The following is a 26,796-nucleotide window of genomic DNA, read 5'->3' on the forward strand; positions in this document are numbered from 1 at the left end:
CCCTGTGCCGCTTTCAGTGAGGCCCTGTGCCGCTTTCAGTGAGGCCCTGTGCCGCTTTCAGTGAGGCCCTGTGCCGCTTTCAGTGAGGCCCTGTGCCGCTTTCAGTGAGGCCCTGTGCCGCTTTCAGTGAGGCCCTGTGCCGCTTTCAGTGAGGCCCTGTGCCGCTTTCAGTGAGGCCCTGTGCCGCTTTCAGTGAGGCCCTGTGCCGCTTTCAGTGAGGCCCTGTGCCGCTTTCAGTGAGGCCCTGTGCCGCTTTCAGTGAGGCTCTTTGCCGCTTTCAGTGAGGCTCTGTGCAGCTTTCAGTGAGGCTCTGTGCAGCTTTCAGCGAGGCTCTGTGCAGCTTTCAGTGAGGCTCTCCATCTGGAGGGCCACAGTTTAAAGGGGTGCTCCGGTGAAAACCTTTTTTCTTTTAAATCAACTGGTGGCAGAAAGTTAAACATATTTGTAAATTACTTCTATTAAACAATCTTAATCCTTCCAGTACTTATTAGCTGCTGAATGCTACAGAGGAAATTCCTTTATTTTTGGAACACTGATGACATCACGAACACAGTGCTCTCTGCTGACATCTCTGTCCATTTTAGCAACCATGCATAGCAGATGTATGCTAAGGGCAGCATGGTGGCTCAGTGGTTAGCAGTGCTGGGGACTTGGGTTCAAATCCCACTAAGGACAACAATAAATAAAGCGTTATTATTATTATTATAATAACGTCAGCAGAGACAACTGTGGTCGTGATGTCATCAGAGAGCATTCAAAAAAGAAAAGAATTTCCTCTGTAGTATTCAGCAGCTAATAAGTACAGGAAGGATGAAGATTTTTTAATAGAAGTAATTTACAAATATGTTTAACTTTCTGCCACCAGTTGATTTAAAAGAAAAAAGGTTTTCACCGGAGTACCCCTTTAAGACCACTGACTTACACAGACTTTTTTCTAATGTGCATGGATGCCTTAAATCTAAAGAACTTTTTTTAAGTTAAGATGACCAAAGTTATACTATCATATTTCCACCACGTTCCAGAAATTATCTTTGCCATATAACATACCTTTGTATGGTATTGCACAACAAATCTATTCCTGATAAGCCAGCATTAACCCTGAAAACCTCCTGGGTTACCTAGGTAACTAACAGTAAATGAACTGCAGTTACCTTTATAGGAGGCTTCTATCAATATACAACGCACATACCTGATCCTTCACAGCCCGCATGGCATCAATGTCCCTTTCTGTGTATTGTGAGTCTTTGGCAGGGTCCTTTAAATCTTTGGAATCATTTTTATTCTATAAAAAAAATAAAAATTATATTTTACATCTTGAAATAATTTTACATCTTGAGATAATGTAAAGGCAATCCACAATATATACTTATGGGTACGTTCACACATACAGGATGTGCTGCATATTTTGTGTAGCTGATTTTGCTACCCATTAACTTCAATGGGTAGCAAAGTCAGCTGCAGATGTCCCTGAGCACCCCACGCCACCCTTGTCCACCGTGTCGGAGGTACAGCCCAAGATGGGAACCGCCTAACCAGAACTGAAGCGGTGAGTGCCGGACATCTGTCTGTGTCTTTGGATGATGATATGCAGCAAATGAATGCAAAAGATCCTGTATGTGTGAACATACCCTAAAAGGGTATTACGGTATTATATGTAAACAAAACCCCAATATAGAATTGCTCTGGCTTCCTCATGTATTTGCTTGATTCACCCCTGACAGGAAGTTGTGTACTCCTTTCATTGTCAGTGTGGTTTTGTCTCAGCAGTTCACTGGCTCCTCCCTCCTGAGACAACACAGAGTACCCCTTTAAAGGTGTTGTCCAGTTAAAAAAATAAAAATAATAAACCCAATACACAGCTTTTTAGGGAATGAAGAATTAATAGTGAGAAGTCAACATCTTACTACTCTATTTGCCAAAATAGATAGCGGTTACAAAGAATGGGGGGAGATTTCTCAAAACCTGTGCAGAGGAAAATTGCCCAGTTGTCCATAGTAACCAATCAGATTGCTCCTTTCATTTTGCAGAGGCCTTGTTAGAAATGAAAGAAGCGATCTGATTGGTTGCTATGGGCAACTGGGCAAATTTTCCTCTGCACAGGTTTTGATAAATCTCCCCCTATGTCTCTAAGGCTGCTTTCACACTATGAATTTCTCCGTTTAGGAACTTCCGTCAGAAGTTCCGTCACTACAGCTGCGAAACCTGGCCGTCACAAAACCCCTGACGGCCGTGCATGCAGTAATTTTTCCGCCACAAAGTCCCGTCACTGTATAACGCCCGTAATGAATTACGGGCATATACAGGTGCACATGGGCAGTTACAAAACCCCACAGGCTGCAATGCAATTTAGTCACGGCCGTCAGGGGTTTTGTAACGGACGGGTTTCGCAGCTGTAGTGACAGAACTTCTGACGGAAGTTCCTAAACGGAAAAATTCATTGTGTGAAAGCAGCCTAAGACCGGGTTCACAACATGGAACTTTCAAGCAGAATTGTGCTTTGAAATTCGGCTCGGAAATTCAGGTGCAGCGGAGTCCCATTGCTGGCAATGAGATTCCACTGCACAGTGCACACTGCAGAGTTTTCGAAGCAGACTTTCCGCTAGGAAAATCACCTCAAAAAATTCTGCCAAAACATTGAACTTGTTCAATGTTCTGGCAGATTTCAGCTTTGGAGACATTGCAGTCTATGGGAGTTCAATGTCTGCGCGGTCCTGAATCAGTCGGCGCTGCCTGCATTCGGAATCTCCGCCGTGTGAACCTGGCCTTATTCTGAGAGGCCATGATTCTGACAGCACACTTATTTAAAGGGGTACTCCGCTGCTCAACGTTTGGAACAAACTGTCAGAACGCTGGAGCCAGCTCTGGGAGCTTGTGATGTCATAGCCCGCCCCTCATGGTGTCACACCCTGCCCCCTCAATGCAAGTCTATGGGAGGGGGCGTGACAGCCGGCACACCCCCTCCCATAGACTTGCATTGAGGGGGCGGGGCATGACATCATGAGGGGGTTGGGCTATGTTACGAGCTTCCGGAGCTGGCTCCAGCGTTCTGAACAGTTTGTTCCAAACGCTGAGCAGCGGAGTACCCCTTTAAATATATACACAGTGTAATGCTTCATTTTCCCTGTGGTGGAGCTGCAGGGAAATAAAACTTAGTCCAGTTTCACAGGAGTGTGTCCCATGTGTATTTTTGCATCCAAATAACAGACAGAATGTCAGGCCTGACTGTGTTTTTGAAGATGTAAACTGACAGCTGTCACTTTGGGTCATCAGACCCAGGGTGTGACTGGAACTTGCCTCTGTTAGGGTACGTTCACACGCGCGGATTTTTCAGCGGGTTTTCAGCTGCGTATTTGAAAGTGGGTGGGCTCTTCTCGGCTGTCCGCAGCAGATTTTCCGCAGCGGAATTTACGCTTCGGAAAATCCGCCACAGTCCCTACTGACTTCAATGGGGCTTGCGGCGGATTTTCCGCAGTGTACATTCCGCCGCGGAAAATCGGCTGCGGACAGCAGAGAAGACACGCTAAAAAATCCGCGCGTGTGAACGTACCTTAATACTGATGCAAATTGGCCATAAGTGACTATGTTAAAGGGTTTATCCCACACACACAAAAATAAAAACATTCATTACCTATCCATAGGATAGGTGATACATGAGTGACTGCTGCAATCCAACAATTTGGAGCATGGGATTTTGAAGGAAAGCATAGTGTTTTCTCTGCTGTCATTAAGCCCCTGAGAGCCCCCGTCATGGTGCACAGAGATTTCTCATTCCTTCCATTTCAGGTGGCAGGGCCAAAGCTGACCTGTTTACCAGTATTACACAGTTACTTGGTTTCTTCCTTCCTTAATTCTTTATCCAATCACAGCACAACACATCACATACTCTTATAGACTATACCATGACAGAGTGCTGGTGAAAGAGGAAGATAGTAACGGGAGAAATAGTGCATGCACTATTTCTTCCGTTCATTCTCCCGTCACAAAATAACGTCCGTTATTAATAATGGACTATAACGGATTAAAACGGATAATGTAAAAATCCCATAGACTATAATGGGATTTTCTAACGGACGTATGGGATTTTCTAACGGATGTTTAATGGGCAATTTTCAGGGTTTTCATAACGGAACATCAAGCGGATCTTTAAAACGGATGAATTTTATAGTGTGAAAGCAGCCTAAGAGGAACAATGGACTAGTTGAAATACCTATATCCAACTATGTTGTGGGATTAGGCTGTGAAAAAATGTTTCTGTGCAATATTCCCTTTAACTTTCTAATTCATTTGTAATCAAAATTCTGCAGATTTTTAATAAAATCCACTACACAGGAGAGGTAACTATGGGTCATTGATCATAATATACAGCATTGTCACGTACTGAGTTGATAAACACTATGCAGATGTTACAGGTGAGTTATTCTTCTATTACACTGTATTTATAGCACTGTGGTCATGATTTCAGAGAAATCTAAAAAGTAATGCATTTCCTCTGTAGTATATAGCCCCTAAAAAGTACTGGAAGGATTAAGATTTTTTAATAGAAGTAATTTACAAATATGTTTAACTTTCTGGCACCAGTTGATAAAAATAAAAAAAAAGTTACCTGTCATTTTAAGCAACTTTTCAGGATGGGCTATTATGCAGGTGTACATGAGGCGTAGCAATATTTCCGCATCCTTAATGTCTAATCTTACGTTGCCCCAGAGCTAATGTGTGGAGACTGGCCTGTATGATATCTCACATACAGCGTGCAAACAGAAGCTGGGATCTCTATAGTATACCCTCAAAAACAGCAACAGAATTAGGCACAGTATAATAAGATATGTCTCTAATATTTGTTAGTATCATTTATATGATTTTTTTCAAAGGTTTTTGGATTGATAGTGACCTTTTAAGTACAACTGGGCTGTCACTCCATTCTTACTACAATTCATTTCAATTCAAATTCTAAAAAACAAACCACATAGTAAATCATTTGAGAGCATTTACTAATGTAACAGTTGTTTGGCTGAGATATCACACACAGCCAGTGTACTCTGCTCCAAGCGTGTCTTACAATAGGCACGATGACCTGACATTCAGTGTGCTGTATCATTTATCCCACATAAATCTAATCACTTTAATTAAGTTATAAAGCTACAATCAGATCAGTAATTTGGCAAGAGAAGCTCTGTCGCTTTATTATAAGTTTATTTTTATGATCCGCAGCCCTGGACGGTTCATGTGGACAAATTCCAATAATCAGAATACACAAAAATAATACAAAACAGTGGGTGGGGTGGAATAACACTGGAGCAATCTAAAGCTTCTCAACTTAAAGGGGTTCTCCACCATAAGGTGATTTTAGTATGTACCTGACAGGCAGTAATGGACATGCTTAGGAATGATCTGCGCTTGTCTTGGGGATAAATGGCTATGTCATGAGATTACCAGAACACTGTGGCTAGCTTTTTGTGAACTTGTATTTCCCGTTTGACTTATGTTTTTTTGACTACAAATGCCACAATTCCATTTTCCTCCCTTCAACACATCAGCCACCCCACCCATTGAAACAAAAGACGTGTGGTTTTCAATCAGGGTGCCTACAGCTGTTGCATAAGTTGCAGATTGATCCCTCCACCCACTGAAGCAGACAGGCTCCCTGTCATCAGCTGACTAGTGAGTTAGGTCTCGGCTGCATTGCAACCTGGGAAAAATCTGAGACAACAGTCATTTTGTATGCTGGTAAAAATAAATATTGGGGTGTAAATCACAGAAGAATTGTGAGAAAACCGTCACACACAGGTACAGACACTTTATTATGAACTACACTAACTTAAAGCCCCTGTAGCATAGTCAAATAAAAAAAAATTCCTGGAATACCCCTTTAAGTCATCACCTTTTTATATAAACATATGGGACTGTTCAGGACCTGAACATAACCTGATTTGTAACCGATCTCACGGCGGATCAATGCCCACATGTCTTTTTAGTTGTATAGTATTTTGGAGGTAATTTTGAGATCAAAACCACTGGGGGAAAAAAAAAAGACTATTTTACACTTTTAAAAAACGTCCAAAAAAAACATCCAGTTTTGTGCCACTGAATTCAGTACAAACAACATTGCTCTAATAACAAACTAATTTGTAGCCGTATTTACAGATGACCCCCGTTATCCTTTATGTGGGCAGAACATCACACAGGGATTCTCACTTGGCTGTCTTGCTCCGCCTCCTCCGACAGTACACAAGGCATAACACAATTGGGCAGATTTGTCTGTCTAGTCTAAGTTTAGACCAACAAAGCAAACAAAGTTGGAGAACTTTACACCAAAATGTTCACCACTATTTTAGCCTTTCCCCCTCTGAGTGAAAACCTTTTTGCACAAGTCATGTAAGCCAGTTTTGGGCTCCTCTGCGATAGTATATCTGCCCCATTGTATTTGTTTTGTCTGGAGTGTTAGGGCTGGTCCACACTGCTTTTAGCAGATTGCCCTAATGCACGTGTTAAACAAATCCAGAGAGCTCGATTCATCCGGCGGAGACCAAAAAGTGTGTTATTTTGGCCTCCAACAGGGACTTCTACTTCAGGGTTTGCTTTATGGAATAGGGCAGTCTACCACGGTGTTCCATCCAGCTGGATCATGTTAAAATGTATACCATGCAGCATATTGTTTCTTTAAAGGGGTACTCCAGTGGAAAACTTTTTTTTTTTTAATCAACTGGTGCCAGAAAGTTAAACAGATTTGTAAATTACTTCTATTAAAAAATCTAAATACTTCCAGTACTTATAAGCTGCTGAATACTACAGAGGAAATTCTTTTCTTTTTGGAACACAGAGCTCTCTGCTGACATCATGACCACAGTGCTCTCTACTGACATCTCTGTCCATTTTAAGAACTGTCCAGAGTAGGAGAAAATCCCCATAAAAAACATATGCTGCTCTGGACAGTTCCTAAAATGGACAGAGATTTCAGCAGAGAGCACTGTGGTCATGATGTCAGCAGAGAGCTCTGTGTTCCAAAAAGAAAAGAATTTCCTCTGTAGTATTCAACAGCTAATAAGTACTGGAAAGAAAGATTTTTATTAATAGAAGTAATTTACAATTCTGTTTAACTTTCTGGCACCAGTTGTTTAAAAAAAAAAAAAAAAAGTTTTCCACCTTTAACATGGGTCTCTATAAGATGCCACTATGTGCTATCTATCATAAGCATCTGTTACAGATACATAGCTGTATAGGTCAGAGACTCCCCGCAATGTATACATCTAACAGACACTGCTAATGCAGCGTGGACCTAGCCTTTATTTACAGGCCATATAGATGTATTTCAGATTTGTCACTTTACTCCTTATTATAGTTTATACCTCTATACAAGTAATGGCAGTGACTGTGCTCCAGATGTATTACCTCTGGAGGAAAAACTTTCTCATAGGTCTTCTTCCACAGCTCTATGGGTGTTCGGGCATTAACCTGTCTCAGGTCACTGTCAGAGGCTGGAGGGGTTCCTAAATATGAAGACATTGTAAAGCTTTAGTTGCAGAGTTGTCACTAACAATAATGATTAAAGGAAAAAATCTTACCGATCTGACTTAAGGAATCTGATCCACCTGGAATGACAAGTGGCTTGTTGTGATCCACAGACACAATCTTGCTGCAAGTAAATAAAATATTTTACACCTATAGGTTATATTCTACTTAGGGGATCAATAGCTGAAAAGTCCAGTAATGAAATAAGGAGATTACACGTACACAAGCAAAGTTATCATTGCAGTTTCACCAGCTAAAACTGCAGATCAACACAAGCTGTCCAGATGAGATGGCCTCTTTAACCCCTTAAGGACGCAGGACGTAAATGTACGTCCTGGTGAGGTGGTACTTAACGCACCAGGACCTACATTAACGTCCTGTGCATAACCGCGGGCATCGGAGCGATGCCCGTGTCATGCGCGGCTGATCCCGGCTGCTGATCGCAGCCAGGGACCCGCCGGCAATGGCCGACGCCCGCGATCTCACAGGCGTCCGCCATTAACCCCTCGGGTGCCGGGATCAATACAGATCCCGGCATCTGCGGCAGTGCGCGATTTGAATGAATGCTCGGATCGCCCGCAGCGCTGCTGCGGGGATCCGATCATTCATAACGCCGCACGGAGGTCCCCTCTCCTTCCTCCGTCCGGCTCCCGGCGTCTCCTGCTCTGGTCTGAGATCGAGCAGACCAGAGCAGGAGATGACCGATAACACTGATCTGTTCTATGTCCTATACATAGAACAGATCAGTATTAGCAATCATGGTATTGCTATGAATAGTCCCCTATGGGGACTATTCAAGTGTAAAAAAAAATGTAAAAGTAAAAGTAAAAAAAAAGTGAAAAATCCACTCCCCCAATAAAAAAGTAAAACGTCCGTTTTTTCCTATTTTACCCCCAAAAAGCGTAAAAAAAATTTTTATGGACATATTTGGTATCGCCGCGTGCGTAAATGTCCGAACTATTAAAATAAAATGTTAATGATCCCGTACAGTGAACGGCGTGAACGAAAAAAAAGTCCAAAATTCCTACTTTTTTAATACATTTTATTAAAAAAAAAAATTATAAAAAATTAATTAAAAGTTTTTTATATGCAAATGTGGTATCAAAAAAAAGTACAGATCATGGCGCAAAAAATGAGCCCCCATACTGCCGCTTATACGGAAAAATAAAAAAGTTAGAGGTCATCAAAATAAAGGGATTATAAACGTACTAATTTGGTTAAAAAGTTTGTGATTTTTTTTAAGCACAACAATAATATAAAAGTATGTAATAATGGGTATCATTTTAATCGTATTGACCCTCAGAATAAAGAACACATGTAATTTTTACCATAAATTGTACGGCGTGAAAACGAAACCTTCCAAAATTAGCAAAATTGCGTTTTTCGTTTTAATTTCCCCACAAAAATAGTGTTTTTGGGTTGCGCCATACATTTTATGATATAATGAGTGATGTCATTACAAAGGACAACTGGTCGCGCAAAAAACAAGCCCTCATACTAGTCTGTGGATGAAAATATAAAAGAGTTATGATTTTTAGAAGGCGAGGAGGAAAAAATGAAAACGTAAAAATTTAATTGTCTGAGTCCTTAAGGCCAAAATCAAAAGGGGTTAAAGGGGTACTCCGCCCCTAGAAATCTTATCCCCTATCCAAAGGATAGGGGATAAGATGTCTGATCACAGTGGTCCCGCCGCTGCACCCGGCTTTCATTTAAAGCGTCGGCTGCAGCTTCGGAGACTCGTGACGCAATGGCCACGCCCCACTCGTGATGCCATGGTCACGCCGCCACAATGCAAGTCTATGGGTGGGGGCGTGATGGCCGTCATGCCCCTCCCATAGACTTGCATTGAAGGGCGTGGCCATGACGTCACGAGATGGGCGTGGTTGTGACATCACGAGCCTCAGTCCTGCATCGCCAGTCATCCGCCGTGGAGTGAAGTTCACTTCGTGCATCGGATGTCTGCGATGCCGCAGCAGAGATTGCGGGGGTCCCCACCGGCGGGACCCCCGTGATCAGACATCTTATGCCCTATCTTTTGGATAGGAGACAAGATGTCTAGGGGCGGAGTACCCCTTTTAAGGCCCCTATTACACAGGACAATTATCAGCCAAACAGGTTGCTATCACTCTGTGTAATAGGGCCAGCAATCATCATTTTGACATGCTAAATATTCATTGTCAATCGGCTACACATCGTCTTGTGTAATAGGAGATGTCTCGATAACAGAATGCAGAAAAGTGCCGCACAGACGATCCAGCGATCATTCATGCGGACCTACTGAGTACCTGCGATGTAGTAATACACTTCCAGATTAGTATGTGTCTCACCTCCTGTCTTGTCCGAATGCAAAATGATTTACAAATGATCGTAGCACACTTTTATGAGATTCAGCCTTGCTAGTGAACTGTGAAAAAAAGCAGAAGAAAAGAATGCAAGTAAACCTTCATATGTAACACGTACTACATATTTAACACGTACGTACTTCATATGTAACACACATGAGAATTTTAGAAGTCGAAAAGAACTTTCCTGGAACTATAAAAGACAATAAATATAACATAACAACATTAGTGATAGTCCAAGTGTGCAGAAGCACAGCAGGGATAAAAAAACGTAAAAGACCTGGTACACAGCTTCTGGTACACAGCTTTTTTAAATGTATGCACACAGTAGCTACAGTCTTAGGGCTATGTTCACACATAATGGCCCTCATTTACTAAAAATGAGGGCCATTATGCAAATCCGACATGTTTTGTTGGGTTGTGCGCCAGATCCTGTCGCATTGCGCCAGAAATTCTGTCTGCGCCAGATTTTGCACCAGAATTTGTGCCAGAATTGAAAAAACCCTGACTAACTCTCCATTTTGCTAAGAAAACCTGAAAAAGGGGGCGTGGCCGCCTGGGAAATGGGGTGTGGTCTCCAAAAAGGGGCGTGTTCCCGACATTTTCACAAAAACCCAACATATTTACTAAGGTTTCCACAGAAAAAGTTGTGGATTTGAGCTGAGGAAAACCCGACAGATCAGAGCATGTGTAAAAAAAAAAGCAAAATGTAGGGAAAGTGGAAAACGTAGCGAAACCTTAGTAAATACCGGGGAAAAAAACTGCAGGGAATTAAAACCCACAAAGAAAACTACTCAACACTCTTAGTAAATAAGGGCCAGTGTCGTGGTCAGTACTGTTGGCTACCAGGAGAGGAACTTGCACAGACAAACTATAATGGAAAAAATCTGAACCCATCCCTGGTCCTGGCTAAAAATACTGACAAAAAAAAACCACTATCTGAACCCAGCTGAAATGTGATAAGTCAGTAATAACTCCAAAGCATATTGCTGATAGATCTCCAGAACAAGTCAAAAACTCAAAAGAAAACAAGACAGCCTCCAAGAATTAAGATTGCGGACATAGTGAAACATTTTTTAATGCAAGGTAACCACTAATATGTCAAAGATCTACATAGCCTTTAAAGTCATACCAATGTGCATAACATCTATATATGTATACACACACACACACACAAAACTAAAAAAATAAATAAATAAAAAACATTAATAAAACAGACTTGTAATATTTGAAAATTAACAGTAAATGAGCACAAAAGGAAGAAAAATAAATTTCATGGAAAAACTATGATTACCAGAAAGATATTAACTAGAATGCAAAAAATATATACTTTTATTATACTCCATAAGGCTATGTTCACACACAGTATTTGGGGCTGTTTTATGAGCCATAAAATGGCTCATCTACAGCTTCAAAACAGTTAAAAATTTACAAAAAGAAAGATAAGGCTGGAAAAAAAACATAGCTTTGTTCCCTTTTATTCGGCTGTTTTTTTGGTAGTTTTTTTTAGGCTAAAATAAAAAAAAAAAAGGCTGCAAAAACCATGTGACAGCATTAGCCTTAAGTAACTCGAGTGTTGCTGTCCCATCCATTCTTCCAAGTTCTACGAGAAAGGACACTGCACGTGGTGGGCAGTCGGCTGCCCTGGAAATCTGACCACCCAACGTGGGCAGCATCTATCTATGTCAAATGTTGCAGATCGGGCAGGAGAGCAACACTGGAGATACCCTTTTTAAGGAAAAGTGGAACATCGAACTCATTACAAAGATTCTACATAATGTTAATCCTTTAGCAGATATACAAACCAGTAGTGATGCTCCATAGTAATGGGATACAAATCGGAGAGTTTTGCATATTATTTTTCTTTTTTCAGACTCAAAATCCTGAAATGAAAAATAATAATAATAATAAAATAAAAAAACATAGGGTAAGCATGAAATAAATAAAGTCCTGTACACCCTCTCTACCAATTTCTAAAAATGATTGATGGGACAATTCCTTTCATAATCAGCTACTCATTCCAGCAGGATGGCGTCTTGTACAATGGCCGATTGGCTAAGATTGGGATCACTGATTAGTTTGCTTTTAGGTAAAAAAATACAAATTTCTTACCTGGAAAAGATCATACTTGCTTCCAATAATTAACAAAGGCAATGGAAAGGGGTCAATTAATTCTCTATCCTGTTTAGGGGGGAACAATAAAAGTTCTTATTACAATACAAGACACTGGGATACTGGGAAAGTACACAATAAAACCAGACTTATGAATACAAGCATGTATGGAGTATGGAGTCTATGGAAAAATAAATTATGGCTTTTAGAAACCAAGGAGAATTTAAAAATAAACAAATAGATAATGTAAAAACAAAAACTGATCACTTTCCTTACTACTTCATATAAAAAGGAGCAACATCAGTCACAGGTTGGTGACACCAAAAAGGATCGATTTGGCGCTTCTCCCAAATAAAACTACAGGAGCGGAAAAGTCTTATAAACTCCAAAGGGCAGATTTATTAAAACCTGTGTAGAGGAAGAATGGGGCAGATCGTGTCTTTCAGTTTTCAGAGGCTTTTTTCTTTTTTCTTACTCTACACGTTTTGATATATCTTCCCCATGCGTTTATTATTAAAAACATTTATAGCACGTTTTGAGTCAGGACAAGACTCTTCATCAGTGCATTATCTTATAGAGAGAGTCACGTCCTGACTCGAAACATGTTATGAGTGTTTTAAAATAAATGCTTGGAGTTTATAATACTTCCCACTCCTGAAGATATATTTGGAAGAAGCACCAAAGAGATCATTTTTGGCTGATGTTCCTGCATTGTAATCGCTCTGGGCACACAGAGATAGGGAGGATCAGAGGCTGCTAATCCAATTCGTTGTTCTAAGACTTCTACTGTTATTGTACCCACAGTGCAATACTATCTGGTAAATGCATTTTTTAAGCACCTCTGGCATAATCAGCATGACAATACCGCATTGGGGCACGCAATGTTTTGTTTTGTTTAGCACATATAGAAAAATAAAGAACTGCGCTCCTTTAAATGCCCACAACTCCTTCCTAAAACACATGGTTTCTGAGCCAGATTATTTCTTGTAAAATGCAATTATGTGATCATTATTAGTGACATTAAAGGGGTTCTCCGTTGCTAAGACATTTTATCCCCTATCCAAAGGATAGGGGATAAGATGCCTGATCGCGGGGGTCCCGCCACTGGGGACCCTTGTGATCTTGCACGCCGCACCCCATTACAATCAGTCCCCGGAGCACGTTCGCTCCGGGTCTGATTAGTTGTCATGCCCCCTCCCATAGGCTTTCATTGAGGGGAGGAGCCTGGCATCACACGGGGGCGGGCCGTGACGTCACAATGCTCTGGCTCCCGTGATCGCCAGTAATCAGACCCGGAGCGAATGTGCTCCGGGGACTGATTGTAATGGGGTGCTGCGTGGAAGATCACGGGGGTCCCCAGCAGCAGGACCCCCCGCGATCAGGCATCTTAGGGGATAAGCGCCGGAGTACCCCTTTAAATCATTTACCTATAGCAAGCTATGACTATGGTGCTATTTTGTTAAATCAAAGAAAATTTCTTTATTGTGGACATATTTAGGATACGTACCGGATGGTTGTTTGGTATATTCCTCCAAATGTTCTGCATTATTTGATTTGCTGCCTTGGAGTTGGACTTTCCAATATCGGAGATAATTTTATCCACACGCTTCTTAGTGGCTTGTAGCAGGCTATCCATTGTGTGCCAAAGTTTATTAGGATTTGATAGATCCAGAACAAGTACTATAGAAAATGTCCTTTAAGATCAGAAAAGGTGTGTGATGCAAATTACAATAATAGGATAAATCATGTATAGACATAATTTAAAAAAGCATATTTAAAATGAAATCGTTAGAAAATATGCTCATTAATCCTATTACAGTAAGAATTATACTTCTTCCGAGAGAGGGTGCAGCGGCACCTTTTGGTTAAGTTTGGTAACCATCTTAAAAAAATATCAAAGCTACTGAACCAAATATAACTTTCCATGTATATCTTGTTCAATTTGATAAACAGTAGACAACTTTCTATGCTCATTAACATTAAATGGATACTCCGGGGAACATCCACAGGAAAGAGGCTAAGGGTGCGTTCACACTGAGGAATAGGAGAAGAATGCTCGAGTAAAAATTCTGCTGCGGAATTTACTTTTTTTTTTTTTCGCACGGAAATTGGAAGGAAACTTTTTTTTTTTTTTTACCATTGACTTCAATGGACTTCTGCTTGCGTATTCTGCAAGAAGAATGAACATGTTCTTTCTTCTAGCAGAACGGAATTCCGCGTAAATTATTTCTAAGCAGAGAATTCAAGAGGAATTACTCGAGTAAATTCCTTTTGAATTACTCAGTGTGAACGGGCCCTAAGGGTAATTCAGAGTAATTCCTCTTGAATTCTCCTCTCCAAATTAATGCACATCTCCTCTGCCCATTGACTTTAACGTTATTTCCAGGGCTGTGGAGTCGGTAGATAAATGTTGCGACTCCGCAGTTTTTCGTACTTCCGACTCCACGACTCCGACTCCTATGTATTGATATGCGAATGTATTTATAAACATTTACAGTTGAATCCAAGAAGCTGTTCCACCAAGTTCTTCTAAGCTCTTCTAGAAGAGAGAGGTAGTTGGGCAGAAGCTGCTGCCTTCTCCTTTTTGTGTGCTGATCTGCTGCTGAAGATAGGGCAGTGGGAGGATCCAGGAAGGATTTATTATAAAACATGATTTCCCTAGTAGAATCCCATAGTCATGTTTAAAGTTTAAGCTAACAATCAGAGTTTTAAAAGTCCAGCTGGACTAAACGATAAGAATGACATGAGTGTTTTTATGTAAAAGTTATTTTACATACTGTTTTTTTAATGTATTTTGTATTCTTTTTTCTATTTACCTTACTATATTTATATTATTGTCACTGTCACTTACCTGTCTTGGTGCCGTGGCGCAATTGCGCATGCGCCAACGGGATACCTCGGTGTCAGCGCCTGTTGGCGCTTGCGCTGTAGGTCTGTGTATCCTGGTTGTCATGGCGCCGGCTGTCGCAGACGTATATCTAGCACGCCGGCGCCACTTCATACCAGTGAGTCGGAAGAAGCCTAATGTTGCTCTATTGTGTACTTGCTGTACCCGTTGTGTCTCGAGGAATAAAGCTGCACGATTCATCCAGTGAGTTGCCGTCTATTCTATCTTTGCTGTGTTACAAGTTTTTATAGCCTTAGCTGAATGGCAGCAGTTTTTCCAATGGTTTACAGCTTCAGTCTTGAACTATTGACCCTCCATTCCCTTCACTTATACAAGTGTCTCTAGTCCTGCAAAAAACATATTTACTTAATCCCTTATCAGTGAGAGGCTAGGTTACCCATGGGTTCCCTATAACAGCAGAACACAACACTATGGAAAGTATAAGTATTGCCGCTTCTAATTGTGCACTGTGTGCCATATAGTGAAGCACATGAAAAGCATCCTTCTTCACGGTCACTAAACGTGTTCGTTTTGCAGTTACGTGAGGCACTGCATGCATTGGTCTTTATTCTTACAGTAGAGAAGTCATTAATTATAACTTTTTGTGAATTGGCACACATAAACTTGCTTTTTTTTTATTCCAATCTAAAATTTAGTAGGAGTAGGAGTCGGTGCATTGTCTGACTCCAGGTACCCAAAATTTTGTCCAACTCCTCGACTCCACAGCACTGGTTATTTCTGCTGTTCTGTTCACACTGCGGAAATTCTGCTAGAAGAATTCCGACGCTGAATTCCTTTACGCTTGAAGAAAGAACATGTTCATTCTTCAAGCGGAATCTGCGAGCAGAATCCAATTGAAGTCAACGGTAAAAAAAAATTCTGCCTGACATCGTTTTCAAGCGGAATTCAGAAAAGTAGATTAAATAGCCTCCTTCTTCATTCCTCTTCATTTCCCCATGGAAATTCCGCTTGAATTACGCTTGATGAAAAAGGCAACAATTTGCTGACCGAAATTATTCCTCGTGAATTCCTCTTGAATTCCTCAGTGTGAATGCACCCTTAGTGTCTGAAAATGATGGTGGTGGGGGGGAGCAGCTTCTGACCACTGAGACCCCCTATGATCTCCTGCACATAGCACAATGGCCCCCACCTTCAGAGACAAGCAGGAGCGACAGGCCACCCAGCCAAATAACAGCTGGGCTATGAATAGTGGATAAATTGTGTTCCCCAGAGTACCTCTGGGAGGGTTTTTCCAGAACTTTTAAAAAAAAAAATTTACAGTCTAGATCCTGAGAATGGGTCATCGATAAAAAGTCTGGGGAAAACCCTACATTAATGAAGATTTCACCTGGCTAGTCTTTTAAGATTTAATTGTTATGGCTAAAAAATAGTGAGTCGCACCATAGTTGCTATATGATCCAGCATGCAAGTCACTTACCGGATATTTTCACTAGTTATTGGGATCTGAATTAAATCCAGCAGTGATGTTCCTCCACCAAGTTCCCAAAAATGAGCGATGTCCTTTGGCTGAAAAAGAAAAAATATTTTAATAAGTATAAGTATTTTAAAAAGCCCAGAGGAGTGTACTACACAAGTAGGAGCAATATCTCTGAGACACCCGGTCTTCTCCAGCGATCCCATAGAAAAGAATGGAGCCCATCCAGTCCCCAGCACACATGCTTCTCAGAGAGCCGGGGCCCTGCAGGAGATAGCGGAGGGCCCAGCAGTCGGCCCCCCTGATCCGACGCTTATCCCCTAGTCTCCATTCACTGTAGTACCTCTTAAAACAGAGGTAAAGACATAGATGTGGTCTCTCAGTAAACATTTATTCACTGCCTTGGATGCTTTTTCTACACTGCAGGTTCCAATAGGATACATGGAAGGGATGTGTGATTGAACAACACTGGCTCTATGATCTAGAGCAGTGTTCTCCAAACTGCAGCCCTCCAGCTGTTGCAAAACTACACCTTCCAGCAATCCCTGATAGCAGTCTGGGAATGCTGATAGTTGTAGTTTTGCAACAGCTGGAGGGCCACAGTTTGGAGACCACCTATTAGAGACTGAGTGATGTTTGCAAATTTGATGCTTTTTCAATTATATCATCAATGTCAATATAAAGTGAATGAAATGTCATTATCTTTCTGAACAGAACACAATGTCCTTTACCAATCAGAGCAGTTCCTACTATCTTTATTGAGAAAATGTTATCAACATTCACACTAAAAAGGTCCCTATAGCTTTATCTGTAGAGTAGAATAAGATAGTTATTTCACCTTGTGTAAACTCATTGACATCCAGCCCTTTCAGCTACCATCTATGTCACTAAACGCATGCAAGGCAGTGTTTCCCGACCAGGGTGCCTCCAGCTGTTGCAAAACTACAGGCATGCCAAAGGCTGTAGGGGCACGCTGGGAGTTGCAGTTTTGTAACAGCTGGAGGCAGCCTGGGTGGAAAACACAAGCAAAGAGGGATTTACAATATATCAATAACGGCAGCTCCCAGATACACATATATTGGCATTTAAAGAGTACCTGTCACCAAACTAAACTTTTAATATACAGTATTCTTCCTTATAAGACACTTTGCTATTTACTAGTTAAAATTCTCAGCCGTTATATAATTTTAATGTGATTGAAAAAACGGCCACTAGGTGGCTCTGTTCTGTTCCCTGACGCAAGTCAAACTGTTAGTTTGGTCTCCACTTGGGACTTGTAGAAGTCCAAACTCAGGAAGTTCGTGCGGTGCAAGGCGAGGCACAGCTCTCCAAGGCTTTAGTGACATTGCGCTTGCTGGGGAACACCCACTTTCTCCTGCCAGGAGCTCACACAATGTGAGCAAGGGTAAAAGTATGATACAGAGCTTTTTAAAGCTCGAAAAAAAAAATTTCAAGGGCAGGAGGGGTGTTAGGAGTAATAGGGAATATAATCTGAGTTAGTTTAGAAAATATGGTTTGATGACAGGCACTCTTTAAGGGGTTAGTCCCTGTATGCAGTATAGGTAATAACTAAATAATCATGAAAAACATGTCTCCTAAGAGAATAGAGCGGCAGCGTACATGGGTCACCACCACTCCATTTATTCTCCATGGGACTCCTCAGCATTGCTGAGTGCTGAACTGCTGTATTGAAATCCCATAGACCAGTGTTCTTCAACCTGCGGACCTCCAGATGTTTCAAAACTACAACTCCCAGCATGCCCGGACAGCCGATGGCTGTCCGGGCATGCTGGGAGTTGTAGATTTGCAACATCTGGAGGTCCGCAGGTTGAAGACCACTGCCATAGACAGTGAATGGAGTGGTGGCCAAGCATGCGCACTGCTGCTCCAGTCATTAAGAGGACAGTTATTACCTATCCTGTAAGTAGGTGATAACTTTTCATCTCAAGATAACCCCTTTTTATAATTACTTACTGTATTGTGCCCCTTTGCTTTCCGACCAAAGGTATACTCTAATGCCAACGTAGGTTTAGGAGCTTCATCTCTATGATTAAAAAAATATCCATCATCATAAGTTAATATTTAACAACCATTTAATTTCCTATAAAATGTGCAAAAATAGGAACACTGAACATGTGCGCATGGGTGGTGGTAAAAGCTTGAATTAAGTCTATGACAGGTCTGAGGGGATTCTGATGGGTGTTGGTTGCTTCCTCATACAAGAGTCATCAGCCAGAGTTTAGATGCATCTGAATGATACTTGCCAAAATTTAAATCCTCAAAATCCCCAAAGGACACTTAAGACCCTATTTTGTGGTCTGGTTCGCACGTGAGTCCTGCCAAGATCAGGACAGTAAGCAAGAATGTTAATGTTAATTAATTTATATCCCTATTTATTTAAACCACCAATCTGCCATTCAGAAGCCTGGAAAAGTTGGGAAAGAATCCCAAAAAATCAGCTGTACAGTGAAATCAGGTACAGTGAAACTTCTTTAAGATGACCGCCCAAATTTGCACAAAAAAAGTCTCGTGGGGTCTCCTCAAAGAATGCAAAATAAATGGGGAACTGAAAAATCTATCAGAGAACACCTGGTTTCGGTAAGGTTTTTCATGAAGTTTTACTGTATTAATTTTGCTTATAAAAAAAAAAACAAATAAATAAATAAGTGATTAAAAAAAAATTACGACGCGTACAGCCTTTTTTTTATTTCAGGAACGCACATGGCAAATTACTAATATTCTGTGTCACCCATTTTTCATCGGTGGGGGAAAAAAATGTTTTCAAATCAGCTGGTACAAGAAAGTTAAACAGATTTGTAAATCACTTCTATTTAAAAATCTTAATCCTTTATAATACAAATATACTACAGAGAAATTCGTGAATTTCCTTTCTGTCTGACCACAGTGCTCTCTACTGACACCTCTGTCCATGTCAGGAACTGTCCAGAGCAGGAAACGTTTTCTCAGGGGATATGATTCTAAGCTGGACAGTTCCTGACACGGACAGAGGTGTCAGCAGAGAGCACTATGGTCAGAGAGAAAAGAAATTCCCAAATTTCTCTGTTTTATACAGCAGCTAATAAGTACTGGAAGGATTAAGATTTTTTTTAATAGAAGTCATTTACAAATATTTTTAACTTTCAGGCACCAGTTGATTTGAACACATTTGTTTTCTACTTGTTTCCACCGGAGTTCCCCTTTAACCCCTTAAAGGGGTACTCCGCCCCTGGCATCTTATCCCCTATCCAAAGGATAGGGGATAAGATGTTAGATCGCCGTGGTCCTGCTGCTGGGGACCCCGGGGATCGCTGCTGCAGCACCCCGCCATCATTACTGCACAGAGCGAGTTCGCTATGTGCGTAATGACGGGCGATACAGGGGATGGAGCAGCGTGACGTCATGGCTCCGCCCCTCATGACATCACGACCCGCCCCCTTAATGCAAGTCTATGGCAGGGGGCGTGACAACCGCCACGCCCCCTCCCATAGACTTGTATTGACGGGGGCGGGCCATGACGTCACGAGGGGCGGAGCCGTGACGTAACGATGCTCTGGCCCCTGTATTGCCAGTCATTACGTACAGAGCGATCTCGCTCTGCGCAGTAATGATAGCGGGGTGCTGCAGCAGCGATCCCCGGGGTCCCCAGCAGCGGGACCCCGGCGATCTGACATCTTATCCCCTATCCTTTGGATAGGGGATAAGATGTCTAGGGTCTAGGAGCGGAGTACCCCTTTAAGGACCCAGCCCATTTTCACCTTAAGGACCCGGCCATTTTTTGCACATCTGACCACTGTCACTTTAAGCATTAATAACTCTGGGATGCTTTTACTTTTCATTCTGATTCCGAGACAGTTTTTTCTTGACATGTTCTACTTCATGCTAATGGTACATTTTTGTCAATACGTGCATAATTTTTTGGTGAAAAATTCCAAAATGTTATGAAAAAATTTATTACATTTTGTAACTTTGAAGCTCTCTGCTTGTAAAGAAAACAGACATTCCAAATAAATGATATATTCCAAACAAAAGTGTGTAGAAATGATGCACTCACCAGGTCTTGAGGGAAGTCACTTGCTCTTTATTGCGTATAAGCGTACAGCGATGACATTCGTACAAGGAGAGCGGACAGGTGGAGCGGAGAGGGGGGGGAAGTCAATGGGCGATGGTCCGTTATCGCGCTTGCATTCTCCGTCAGGCCCCTGATGAATTCACCGGCGATTTGCGGCAATCCCCGACATGGGGGGGTCTGATGACCCACCTGGGCATTTGCGCGGGGTGCGTGCTGATAGATATCAGCAGTCACCCTGGTCCGGTCCCCGTCCGGCGCGCTGCGGGGACCGAAATTCCCAAGGGTGTACAGGTACGTCCTGGGTCCTTAAGTACCAGGGAGCGAGGGTGTACCTGCACGCCCTGGTTCCCTATGTGGTTAAAAGGGCATTCTGGGGATATGTTTTTAGAACTATGCCCAGGCAGGTACTAAATAGAAAAATAACATAATACCTTCCTCTCGATCCCCCTACACAGCACTATCGGGGTCAAGACGTGCAGTCGCCAACTCAGCCAATTATTGTCCACAGAGGTGTCCTGCCTCAGCCACTGACTGCTCAGATCCCCATAGTACTGCGAACCAAGACTGGGAGCTTATGGAGAATGATGAGGGGTGGAAATTAGGAGGATAAGTATATGTTATAGCAGTGTTTTCCAACCAGGGTGCCTCCAGCTGTGGCCAAACTACAACTCCCAGCATGCCCGGACAGCCTTTGGCTGTCCGGGCATGCTGGGAGTTGTAGTTTGGCCACAACTGGAGGCACCCTAGTTTGGAAACACTGTGTTATAGCAAAGTTCAAATATATATTTATATATACACATATATATATATATATATATATATATATATTAACTTAAAAAGGGGTACTCCGGTGGAAAACATTATTTTTTTTATCAACTGGTACCAAAAAGTTAAACGGATTTGTAAACGACTTCTATTAAAAAATCTTTATCTTTCCTGTACTTTTTAGCAGCTGTTTGCTACAGAGGAACATTTTTTGCTTTTTTTTTTATTTCTTTTTTGTCTTGTCCACAGTGCTCTCTGCTGACACCCGATGCCCGTATCAGGAACTGTCCAAAGCAGGAGAAAATCCTCATAGCAAACCTATGCTGCTCTGGACAGTTCCTGACAGGGACAGAGGTGTCAGAAGAGAGCACTGTGGACAAGACAAAAAAGAAATTCAAAATGCAAAAGAATTTCCTCTGTAGCATACAGCTCCTAATAAGTAATGGAAGGAAAAATATTTTTTTAATAGAAATAATTTACAAATCTGTTTAACTTTCTGGCACCAGTTGGATTTAAAAAAAATAAAAAATTAAGGGGTACTTCCACTGGAGTACCCTTTTAATTACCAGAAAAACCCTTTAATGGGGATGGACGGTGTCTATGCCAAAGGTCTTGACACACTGATGTGAGGTCAATATCTCACATATCATGTGGAGGAATATTATGGGCTTGTTAGGTAAGGGTACAGGAGGTAATGGTTAACACGGAAAAGATTGTAGGAGATAAAGCTATCACAGAATATAGATAGCAATACACAACTATAACATCTTCCCAGATTACAAAGTGTAATAATTGTCATGTGAATATAGTACATAATAGTCAGCAGTTTTGTCTAAAAATACTTTACTGTACATGACATTAAAAAAATTAATAAAAAAAAACTGGTACTATTCTTTTTGTTTCCAAGCACAGTTTGTGATAAGAAGCTGAAGGGATCACTTTGTGCAATGGGAGGATCAAACCCCTAGGACCCTCAACAATTATCAAACTGTGTCTGTCCATGTGTCCAGTACTGCGGCACGGCTCCATTCAAGTAATTCTGTGAGCCGCAGCGTAAGTTACAGCATGTGGCGGCTGCTATCCCAAGCACGTACACCTAATAATCACACACTGACTGGAAAACCCATAATCAGTCTAAGGTGCACAAAAATGTATTAGGTTGAAAACTTCTTTAAAGGAGTACTCCGCTGCTCAGCGTTTGAAACAAACTGTTCCGAACACTGGAGCCGGGAGCTCGTGATGTCATAGCCCTGCCCCCTCCACTCAATGCAAGTCTATGGGAGGGGGTGTGACAGACATCATGCCCCCTCCCATGGACTTGCATTGAGAGGGTGGGGTGTGACATCATGAGGGGGCGGGGCTATGACGTCACGAGCTCCCAGGCGCCTCCAGCGGTCGGAACAGTTTGTTCCAAGCACTGTGAAGCGGAGTACCCCTTTAGGGGTATGTTCATACGTTCATGCATATTTTCTGCTGCAGATCTGCTCCATATTTGCTTCAGCAGATTTTGCTGCCCATTGGCATTTCAGGGGTTAACCCCTATCTACAAGATACATAATCACAGAGTGGCAGCGCATATGCTGTCACCAACCTTTTTTTTTTATATGTTGTAGTACTTATGTACTACAATATATCTCTAATATCCTTATTCCTTATTTTATTTTTATTTTTTATTAAAATAGTGTATTTTATATTTGAAAACCAGCCACTAGGGGTCTCCCTCCTAGTGGTCGGCTGCAGCCTGCCGTGATGTCACAACTGAATTAGGACCGATGCCAGCCGGGCAATCGGTCCTTATTAAGTCAGCCTGCGCTCGCTCCCTGCCTGTCAATCAGACAGGCGGGAGCAAGCGCTGTGAATGCCGGGGCTGCACTCATTGGCTGCCTGGCCTCGCAGCTGCCTCATCGGTTGCCTGCCCTCGGCATGTACAGTCTGGAGGCAGCGCGGCACTGAATCTCAGTGCAGCGCTGATGCTCCAGGACTGTACATGTCCTGTACGGGTAAGTGAGATGTTATTTCACTTACCCGTACTTTGTTTCGGTCCCGGGTCTCGGTGGTGAGCACCGCAGGTGGGTGATGCTCCTATACTCCTCCTCCCTGAATAACACTACACTGCTAAACAGGGAGGAGGAGACCCCGGAGCAGCCTGCTCTGCTATTGGCCGCTCATCTATGCGTGCTCCCAAAAGGAGCACAGCATAGATGAGGGCGGAAGTCGGTGCCCAGCAGGCGTCAGTGACGTCGCGCCAGCTGGGGAAGTCGGCTTTCGGCAGAGCTAGGGAGAAGAGCAGAAGATCAGCTCTTTATAAGATAGCAAAAATGTTAAAATTTACAGGCAGGGAGGGGGTTAGGGATAGTTTAGCAATAGGTAGGGACAGAAAAAAAAAACAGATGGTGGGAGCTACTCTTGAAATCTTTTAAGAGCTCGAAGTTGAAATCTTTAAGAGCTTGTTAACACAAGAGGATTTCCCTTCAAATTCGCAACGTGTTTTCAGCTGCAAGTTTGAAAGGGGGCGGGGTCTCCAATGCCTGTCCGCAGCAGATTTTTATCAGTGGATTTACGTTGTTGAAAATCCGCCATGGAGTCTATTGACTTCAATGGGGTGTGCATCAGGTTTTCCCCAACAGAGATTTTGCTGACAGCCGGGGGAGACATCGCCCCCTTTCAAACTCACAGCGGGAAACACACTGCGGGTCTGAAAAGAAATCCGTTCGTGTGAACGAGCCCTAAGGGTGTGTTCACACATGCGCATTTTCTGCTGCAAATATGCTGCCCATTGATTACAATTGGTGTCAAAATCTGCTACAGCAAATCTGCAGCAGAAAATACGGACGTGTGAACGCACCCTATGAAGCCTGCCGCTCAGGAGGGGAAGGTAGGGAATCACCCGTAGGGAAGGAGATCTACAGCTGCATATAACTGTTTGATCGCCGGGGGTCCAACCACTGGGACCCCCCGCGATCTCCTGTAAAGAGCGCCATGCAGGAGGCATGCCGGACGCAGCATGATGCCGTGGCCGGCATGTCCCCTTCATGTATCTCTATGGGAGAGGTGGAGATGAAGTTCGTGCATCCCCGCCTCTTCCATAAAGCTGAATGGAAATGGCATGTCTGTCGACCTCAGTGAGGTTGATGACACAAGCACTAGCCGTGCAGAGCTGTGGCGATGTTGGGTCCCGGTATCCTGCGGATAGGGGATAAGTTATATACTGCTGCAGTACTACTTTAAGCCTGGTCTGCGTTAATACAAAGATTTACACCTTCCAAGCGATATGCCGATAACATAATGACATGGGAATATCCCTTCAAAAAGTCTACTACCATTTATTCTGCTCCAGAAAGTTAAACAGATTTGTAAATTACTTCTATTAAAAAATCTTAATCCTTCCAGTAATTATCAGCTGCTGAAGTTGAGTTGTTCTTTTCTGTCTGACCACAGTGCTCTCTGCTGACACCTCTGTCTGTCTCGGGAACTGTCCAGAGCGGTAGTGGTTTCCTATGGGGATTTGCTCCTACTCTGGACAGTTCTTGGGACAGAGAGAGGTGTCAGCAGAGAGCACTGTTGTCAGACAGAAAAGAACAACTCAACGTCAGCAGCTGATAAGTACTAGAAGGATTAAGATTTTTTTTAATAGAAGTAATTTACAAATCTGTGTTGCTGCCGTGGCGCCGTGTCTGCGGGGAGGTGCGACCCATAAACTGGTTTGAGTGGCATTGGGGCCGCTCTGCCAGTGGGTCGTTTCCCCCCCGTGGGCACTGGTGTCGCGGTGGTGGTGGTCGCCGCCCAGTGCTACGCCATTTTATGCTAGGGACGTTAGGGACCCACTCTAAATAGGTGGCCTTGACGTGGCGAGTGGGCTTGTACTTTTTGATCAAAAATGTATACTAACAACCTGTTAGTTTTTGATATTATGCTGAGAAGCAATCAGATCATTATACAAGATTGTAGATGTGCACCATGCCTGTTTTCTACCTGAATTCACATAATTTACAAATCTGTTTAACTTTCTGGAGCCAGTTGATAAAAAAAAATTTAAAAGTTTTTTCCTGGAATAGACCTTTAACATAGACTCTTATTCTCTTTGGTTTAGATGAACTAAAAAGGAAGCCAGTTGAGGAATACCTGTCAATACAGCGCAGGATAATGCTGGTTTTTCCCTACAAAAAAAAAAAAACAAATTAAAAAAATGGTCAATATAAAAAATTCTAATACCACCCAGTGATAGCATTACAATATTATTTGTAGGTTATATAATATTTCAGTACAACTTCCTTCCTAAACAGAAGCCATCCCACAATCAGTTGAGTTGACTGGGTGACTAAAATAATAGATGGCGGAGGGGCAGTAGACATCGCATATCTAGATTTTAGTAAGGATTTTGACACTGTCCCACATAGAAGACTTATCAATAAACTACAGTCATTGAGCTTGGACTCCCATATTGTTGAGTGGATTAGGCAGTGGCTGAGTGACAGACAACAGAGGGTTGTAGTCAATGGAGAATATTCAGAGCAACGTCTTGTCACCAGTGGGGACCTCAGGGATCTGTACTGGGACCAATTTTGTTTAATATCTTCATTAGTGATATTGCAAAAGGTTCTCGATGGTAAGGTATTGGTCTTTTTGCTGATGACACAAAGATATGTAACAGGGTTGATGTTCCTGGAGGGATATGCCAAATGGAAAAGGATTAAGGAAAACTAGAAGAACGGTCAGAACTCTGGCAACTGAAATTTAATGAGGATAAGTGCAAGATAATGCACCTGGGGCGTAAAAACCCTCGGGCAGAATATGGAATATGTGACACAGTCCTGACCTCAGTATCTGGGGAGAGGGATTTAGGAGTAATTATTTCAGAAGACTGAAAGGTAGGAAGACAATGTAATAGAGCAGCAGGAAACACTAGCAGAATGCTTGGATGTATAGGGAGAGGTATAAGCAGTAGAAAGAGAGAAGTGCTCATGTCGCTGTACAGAACACTGGTGAGACCTCAATTGGAGTATTGTGCGCAGTACTGGACACCGTATCTCCAGAAGGATATAAATACTCTAGAGAGAGTTCAGAGAAGATACTAAACTAGTACATGGATTGCAGGATAAAACTTTCCAGGAAAGAGTAAAGGATCTTAACATGTATAGAAGAAAGAAGAGACAGAGGGGATATGAAAGAGACTTTTATATAAATAAAGGGAATCAACACTGTAAAGGAGGAGAGCATATTTAAAAGAAGAACTACCACAAGAGGACATTGTTTTATATTAGAGGGGAAAGGATTCTGCAGTAATATCAGGAAATATTACTTTACTGAGAGAGTAGTGGATGCATGGAATAGCCTTCCTGCAGAAGTGATTGCTGAAAATACAGTGAAGGCGTTCAAGCGAGCATGGGATAAGCATAAGGCTATTCTTCATATAAGATAGGGTCCGGGACTATTGATAGGATTCAGATTATTGGGCAGACTAGATGGGCCAAATGGTTCTTATCTGCCGACAGATTCTATGTTTCTACGTTGATGGTTATGGGTGCGGCACTTAGAGTCCACACAGCGTTTTTTCCATGTTGGGCTATAGAGAGCTGTCTGGGCATGCTGGGAATTGTACACTGCTCAAAAAAATTAAGGGAACACTTAAACAACACAATGTAACTCTGGGTCAATGACACTTCTGTGGAATCCCACTGTC

General features: G+C 42.3%; 1 protein-coding gene across 1 annotated transcript in view; it reads right to left on the reverse strand.

Annotated features, from left to right (window-relative positions):
- The window catches only part of DYNC2LI1 (dynein cytoplasmic 2 light intermediate chain 1), a 69,228-nt gene that overhangs the window by 25,924 nt on the left and 16,508 nt on the right, over window positions 1-26,796 (reverse strand). The window contains exons 3-12 of the mRNA XM_056568133.1: window positions 25,239-25,273; window positions 18,257-18,326; window positions 16,286-16,374; window positions 13,468-13,654; window positions 11,961-12,029; window positions 11,654-11,731; window positions 9,834-9,910; window positions 7,560-7,630; window positions 7,387-7,484; window positions 1,190-1,282 (exon numbers count right to left, since the gene is read on the reverse strand). Coding sequence (XP_056424108.1) covers window positions 1,190-1,282; window positions 7,387-7,484; window positions 7,560-7,630; window positions 9,834-9,910; window positions 11,654-11,731; window positions 11,961-12,029; window positions 13,468-13,654; window positions 16,286-16,374; window positions 18,257-18,326; window positions 25,239-25,273 — 867 coding nt within the window. The remainder of the gene's footprint in view (window positions 1-1,189; window positions 1,283-7,386; window positions 7,485-7,559; window positions 7,631-9,833; window positions 9,911-11,653; window positions 11,732-11,960; window positions 12,030-13,467; window positions 13,655-16,285; window positions 16,375-18,256; window positions 18,327-25,238; window positions 25,274-26,796) is intronic.

The sequence above is a fragment of the Hyla sarda genome, chromosome 3, assembly GCF_029499605.1.
Source record: "Hyla sarda isolate aHylSar1 chromosome 3, aHylSar1.hap1, whole genome shotgun sequence".
Taxonomy (NCBI): Eukaryota; Metazoa; Chordata; class Amphibia; order Anura; family Hylidae; genus Hyla; species Hyla sarda.